This window comes from Mauremys mutica, chromosome 9 (genome assembly GCF_020497125.1).
Source record: "Mauremys mutica isolate MM-2020 ecotype Southern chromosome 9, ASM2049712v1, whole genome shotgun sequence".
In the NCBI taxonomy this organism is placed as follows: domain Eukaryota; kingdom Metazoa; phylum Chordata; order Testudines; family Geoemydidae; genus Mauremys; species Mauremys mutica.
In genome coordinates this window covers 73,788,593-73,795,226 of record NC_059080.1, presented here as the reverse complement: position 1 = coordinate 73,795,226, position 6,634 = coordinate 73,788,593, and the positions used below count along the sequence as shown (strand labels likewise).

The following is a 6,634-nucleotide window of genomic DNA, read 5'->3' as shown; positions in this document are numbered from 1 at the left end:
AAATATCAAAAGTGATCCTACCACATATAAACAGGTATTATAAAATAATCATAGAGTGTAATTCCCTGCACTTTTTAAAATGAGACTGCATGTTCTTTGATTCAGATTCTTAGATATATACAAACTTTTATAATCACTTTCATATCTTCTCACCTCATGTTTTCTCTGCCATTTCAACTGTTACTGCTTTTCTCATTTTGAAGTTCTCTTAATCCTCCCTTCTTAAAACTTAGAATAGGGTGATACCAGGCATTTTGTTTTTAATCTGATAAATGTTTGTATATTTCTTTTTGCTTTTAATGGAGAAGTAGTAAATATTAGGCCTGATCTCTCAGTCCTTACACAAGCAAAAACTTCATGGACTTCAATGCAAGTTGTGCCTAAAAAAGGATTGCAGGACCATAAACATATCTACATAAACTCTCCATCACTCATTTCATCCACAGAAATCTGCCCAGATGCAGCAATAGCATTTGTCAGTTAAATTCTTGCTGCAAAGTAGAAAGGTGGAGCTCGGATAATGGGCGCCATTCTGAGGTCACACCAACTCCATTCACTCTTGATTTACGTCAGTAAAATAATGCAGATCCTAGACCAATACTTTGAATGCATTGTGTCAAAAGAGCAGTTAGTACTCCCTCAGCAAAATGGAGAAAGATTTTAGAATATTTAAAGTCAAAGATATTTCCTAAAGATTTGCAAAGCTGGGGAGGGCTAAATATATCAAGTATGTGAAAGAGACATGCAATTCCTGCTCATCTTACTTACACCAAACTCCAAATGAAACCAATGGGAGTTTTCAATGAATGAGGTGAGCAAGATTTTGTCCTTGGCATCAGAACAGCTGGTAAAACAACATAGATAATATTTACTACCACATGAGAGATCCTAATTCAGAAAGCTCATGCTCCAAAACGTCTGTTAGTCTATAAGGTGCCACAAGACTCTTCGCTGCTTTTACAGATCCAGACTAACATGGCTACCCCTCTGATACTAGTTCAGAAATTGCATTAGAACTCCCATACTCAAGACAGCAGGATCTGAAAGCATCACAGAGATGGTTTTCAGAGTCTCTAATGGCACAGCCTGCATCACTTTCCTAGTAGGTGGCTGTAGAATGTTATTGCAGCCCAGTGGAGATTGTTCCCCTCCTAGTCAGAGTTTATGGAGCCCGTGTGCAGCTACTATAAAGCAGCAGAATAGGATTATACGGGGGAGGAGGGAGAACGAGGGGAGGAAATGCACTTAATGAAGCAAGGGCAGGTAACAAAATAAAAAATAAATCAAGCAGCATGTTCTAAAACAAGACTGGAGTCCTTAGTCACTGCTCTCGGGGATGCCTGAGCTGGGAGTCAGCTGAACTGAGAACAGTCCAAGCCTGAATGTCTGGGACCCCTCTGATGTAAAAAGAGAGTATCTGTGGTGGTAACAGGAAACCTCTAATTCCACTACCATAATAAACTTTAATATGCATTTTGTTTATTAATTTAACTAAGAATCTCTTTCATTTCTCGCCATTGGTATCTCTGAAACACATCTCACTTAACGATCTACCTGCAAATGTTCTCAGAGAAAAGAGTTACACTGTTATTTCTACTGCCACTGCTAATAAATTAACAGAATGGTTATGTGTCATAAAATTGATCATTAACATTATCGTATATGCAACCTTGCACAATAAGCTTTTTAACTAGTTTATTATATTCCTGTTTCCTTTTCAAACCAAGTTGACATCTAATTGCCAATATTTTATCCATAAGTCAAATATCTTAAGTCTCAGTCTCGATTAACATCTTGTTTTAGCTTAAAATTCAATACTAATACAAGAAAGACATTACACGTAACCACAGTTTTCACACACACTTATCAACATTCTTTTATAATAAATATATTTTCACAAACCAATTCTTATTCTTCCTCCTCCTATTATTTATATTCTTCCTAGAAATTCTTTGTATTTTCTGAAGGCACAATATCTAGATAAGCAATGTAAAATGTGCTTCCCACAGAAAAGTCTGTGGTCTCAAAATCAGAAAACTGTGGCAAGAAATTGGTTGCTTAAACCTCAACATTCAAAACAGATCTTTTAACAGTATTGGAGAATAATGACACCAGCCTTAAATAAAGTCCTTGCTGGTACCTGCAGTTATCGTATGACAGAAGTGAGAGTAGTAACAGCTCCTACTTTTATCACATTTAACAGTGGGCTTGGTCCTCAGCAAAACTGAGCACGTTTACACACAGTGAAGATCCAGCCAATAGTCTCTCGGAGTCAAAGGGTAGTTTTGCCTCGCTAAGGACTGCAGGATCAACCCAACATATCAACATACCAAAACCTGTATGTTCACACACACACACACACACACGACAGAAAATGAATAGTTCTATACTATTCACATTGAAACTCTAGCTTTATTCTGTTTTCATTTATACCATCTGACAACAAGCATGCCAGAAGTATGCTTCAAGTATTTTATCTATCCATTGCAGTTATTTGCACTACAATATATATAGATGTTTATTTAGTTTGCACACATGCAAACCTTTTCATTATTATAAAATGTTCATTTAAATATTGTACTTTTATTTTTAAGACCACATGTAGAACCATTTGTTCTACTTAACAGTGACTCCTTGACACATGTTTCAAGACAACAATATTGTTGTGATGGCAAACCTTATGAATATATTATAGTGGCACTTATATTTAAAAAGTTATGTTTCACTTTAAAAAAAAACAAAACAATAAATACTTAGAGAAATCTCTCTTGGCTGTGCGCATATGGCCACACAACCTTCACAGCATTTATGGGATTTGTATTTGTTTGTAAGAAAACAGCTTCTAAACACGAGGTAACATGGAGAAAGTTGCACTCCAGCCCCCGAGCCCAATAAAAAGTATTTGTTACTATCAAATGTGCATCTGAAGCAAGTACTTTTTCAAGCTGTATGTAAGCAATGTGTGTGATTCCCAGACAATCGAGGTAAATATAAAAATGAATATCATTTATTGTTTTCTTTATTTAGATCACGTGAATATTTACTTTTAATAGAAAAACCCAATGTGCAATATTATGTTTCCACTGCAACCCATCCTGACCGAGACAGATGTCTCAGAAATTGCACAAGTCTTTCATTATCACAGTCACAACAAGAAGTCCGTAAACAAGGTTTTGGTACTGAATCTCACCTTGGATATAAGAGAGGAAAGGGTTTTACAAATACCATCAATCCTACTTTTTTTTTTTATAATTGCATATAACCCAGCAATGCAAAAATGTCAATGTATATTACCCACAAATGGTCTTTGGAGGAATGCCTGAATTCCTGATGAATGCATTTGTAAGGAATACCAGATGTTTTTTTTCCCCTCACTCCTTTCTCTCAAGCAAAGAAGACTGTTTTCAAACCTGCTCAGTGGTTAACTGTCCCTTTGGAAAGGATGCTTGTTGGCATCCTCTGTGCCCCATTCACAGCCTTGGCTTCCTGAGCAATGTTTTGCTTAGATCCTTCACCTCTTCGGGGCTGTTGACTCTCTCGTAGCCCAAGACGGCCATGGGTTGGTGGCAATAGTCCTCAATCTGCTTGATCTGCTGGAAGCTCAATGCTGTCCTCCAGGCGCTCACTGCCTGGGTGGCATTCCTGGCAGACACCACAAAGGGCTTGGAGGAGTAGCCAGGCCCGCTGGTCATGTTGAGGGCAAACTTCTCCATCTCCGGGCTCACCACCAGATTGACAAAGCCATACACCTGCCGCACAGTCTTGATGGGATCCACCACCAGGTCCTCATAGCGGACAACCAGATAGTTGTTCTTGAGCCAGTCAGGTGGACGCAGGGCAGTCTGCAGGGTCTTGGCCATGCTGCTGCAGATCACTTCCATGGCCCCCAGTGCGTGGTAATCCGAGCCACCTCCCCCCTCCTTCTTGCTGTTCAGCTTGTGGCTGGCATCTAGGAGGGGCATGCGGTGGATGCGGGGGTCCCGGCTCCTCACCACCTGCAGGCTCTCCCGGATCAGGCCGTGCCGGGATTTGATCCTGGAGCTGGCCACCGCCCGGGGGTCCCGGACCAGGTGGATAACTTTGAGCTGCAGCGCAGGGTCCTGCATGAGGGGGGCCAGCACAGCCAGGTCGAAGACGCGCACGCCCTTGATGACCAGGGTGTGGTACTTGTGGCACTCGTCCTGCAAGAGGCTGAGCCGCTGCGGGGGGCACCTCTTGCAGATCTTGTCGTCCACCATGCCCACCACCTCCTTGCGGTAGGCCGGGCAGAGCGGTGACGAGCAGATCACCTTGTTGGTGGCCGCCCCGAAGATGCCCAGCGTGGTGAGGTTCTTGCCGGCCCCCGCCGTGTTGTAGAGCTGGAAGACGGCCAGGTCGCAGCGGTAGAGGGAGCTGAGCATGTCCCGGGCCGCCCCCTGCAGGGAGACGGCGTCCCCCGGGTACAGCTTCTGCCACACGTGCCACACCGGCTCGTAGAGGAAGAAGACCTCGGGGTTCTGGTTGAAGAGCTCCCCGAAGAAGGACGAGCCCGAGCGCCAGGTGGTGAAGACATAGACCAGCTGGCGCTGGCGGGGCGGCGGCGCGGGGGGCCGGTAGAGGGAGCGGATGTCCGAGCGGGGCTGGAAGTGGGGCTGCTGCGGGGAGGAAGGGGCGCGCCGGGCCGGGGGGGGCTCGTTGCATTGCTGGGGCTCCTTGTGCCACTTGTAGTCCAGCAGGTTGAGCATGGTGAGCAGCAGCAGCAGCCCGTAGCCCAGGCACAGCACCAGCGCCTTCCTGCGGAAGACTTTCATGCTGAGACGCGCCGGGGGCCAGGGCAGCAGCAGCAGCACTGCAGGGGCAGGAGCGGCGGGCCGGCGCCAGCTGTGGCTCATCACATCACACGGAGCGCGGGTCCGGGGGGGCTGCCCGCATGCCCCCAGCAGAGAGCCCTTCCCGCGGCGGATCTGGCATGCCGCACGCCCCGGGGGTGGGGACGCCCAGTCCGGGCAGCCGATGCTGCCTGGCGGGGCTGCGCCCTCGTTACTAGCCCGTGCTCCAGCCTCGCGCCAGCGGGTCTCCCCAGCTGCCGGCTCACAGCAACTTTCGTTTCTTTCTTCCCTTCATAGCCGCAGCGGGCAGGCTGGGGCCGGGGGAAGCAGCAGCAGCGGCAGCGATCTCCCCCCTTGGCCGATGCCCCCTAGCGCCGGGCTCTGCAGCCGGCTAGCGCGCGGCGCTCCGCTGGCCCATCGCGGCGGCAGCAGCGGGAGTCTCCGTTCCGCAGCCCAGCGGCGAGCAAGCAGCCGGGGCACGGGAGGGGGGAAACTTTAGGGTGCTGCTGAGCTGCCGAGCGCTCCGAAAGTGCATCTCGCCTCCCGCGCAGCAGCGGCGGCTCCTCCTGGGTGGCTGCGGCGAGCCGCGCTCCGTCCCCCGCTCGCCGCCTCTCTGGCGCGGGGCGGGGGGGATCAGACCGGATGCGGGGAGCAGCGAGCGCCAGGCAAAGGGGTCGCGGCGGGCTACTTCCCCGGCTTCCCTCCGCATCGGTCAGAGCCGCCTTGGCGATCGCCGGCCCGGTCTGTACCAGCTCCGGCGGGCGACCCCGCGCACAGCAGCCCCCGGCGCTCGGCCGTCACCCCTCCGGCACCCCGGGCTCCATTGCAAGCCCAGCTGCCCGAGAGAGACACTTGGAGCACGAGCTGCTGCTCCTCCGCACCCCGGGCTCCCGGCAGAGCAAAACGGAGCCGCCCGCCCGCCTGCCTATTGAACGGGTTGCAGAGCGCGAGCCTAAAACGCACGCGGCCCCGCCTCCCCTCTGGTCCCGCGCTCCGCTATTGGACGCTGCAGCCATCAGTCCTCTGGCTTTCTCCGCCCCCATCGCCCTGCTCTGCAATGGTTGCGCTCGCTGCGGCTGGGGAGAGAGGCAGCGGCCGCGCTAGGAGCGCGCTCTTGCGCAGCGCACCCGCGCAATGGCCGGCTTGGGTCCAACACCTCCTCCTGGGAGAGTGGAAGGGAAAGTTTTCGAAATAGCCCCTACCTTGGTTGCCCTGAGAAAAAGAGCTCAGGTAGGTGCTGGAGCTAGGCACCCCTTCAGGGGAAGCTCATCGCTAGGGCCCTACCAAATTCATAGCCATGAAAAACGCATCGTGGGCCGTGAAATCTGCCCCCCCCCCTTGAAATCTGGTCTTCTGTGTGCTTTTACCCTGTACTAGACAGATTTCACAGGGGAAACCAGCATTTATCAAATTGGGGGTCCTGCCCCAAAAGGGAGTTGCAGAGGAGGTTGCAAGTTTTCTTGGGGGGAATCATATTTCCACCCAGTTCCACCCCCACCTCCAAGCATGCTGCACCCTTGCTCCTCTCCCATCCCTGCCCCCCCCCCACCCCAGCGCTTCCTGACGCCGCAAAACATCTGATCCACAGCAGGCAGGTGGGAGGCACTGATTGGCGGGTCCCGCCAGCAGGCAGGAGGCGCTGGGGAAAGGAAGAGGTTCTGGTATGGGGGCTCCTCACCCCCCCCCCGCTTGTTTCCCCATTCACCGCCTCACCCCACCTTCACCTTACCTCCCTTCCCATGGGGCCCCCTAAAGTGTGGCGCCCGGTGTGGTCACTCCAATTCACCATACCCAAGGGATGGCTCTGGGTCTACACAAGTGAAAAC

At 50.4% G+C, this 6,634-nt stretch overlaps 1 protein-coding gene across 1 annotated transcript; it reads right to left on the bottom strand.

Annotated features, from left to right (window-relative positions):
• Positions 1-3,001: 3,001 nt before the first annotated feature.
• On the bottom strand, positions 3,002-5,728 carry CHST2 (carbohydrate sulfotransferase 2). The gene has a single exon (XM_045030657.1). The coding sequence runs from the start codon at positions 4,869-4,871 to the stop codon at positions 3,471-3,473; it is 1,401 nt and encodes a 466-aa protein (XP_044886592.1). The 5' UTR covers positions 4,872-5,728; the 3' UTR covers positions 3,002-3,470.
• Positions 5,729-6,634: the final 906 nt, after the last annotated feature.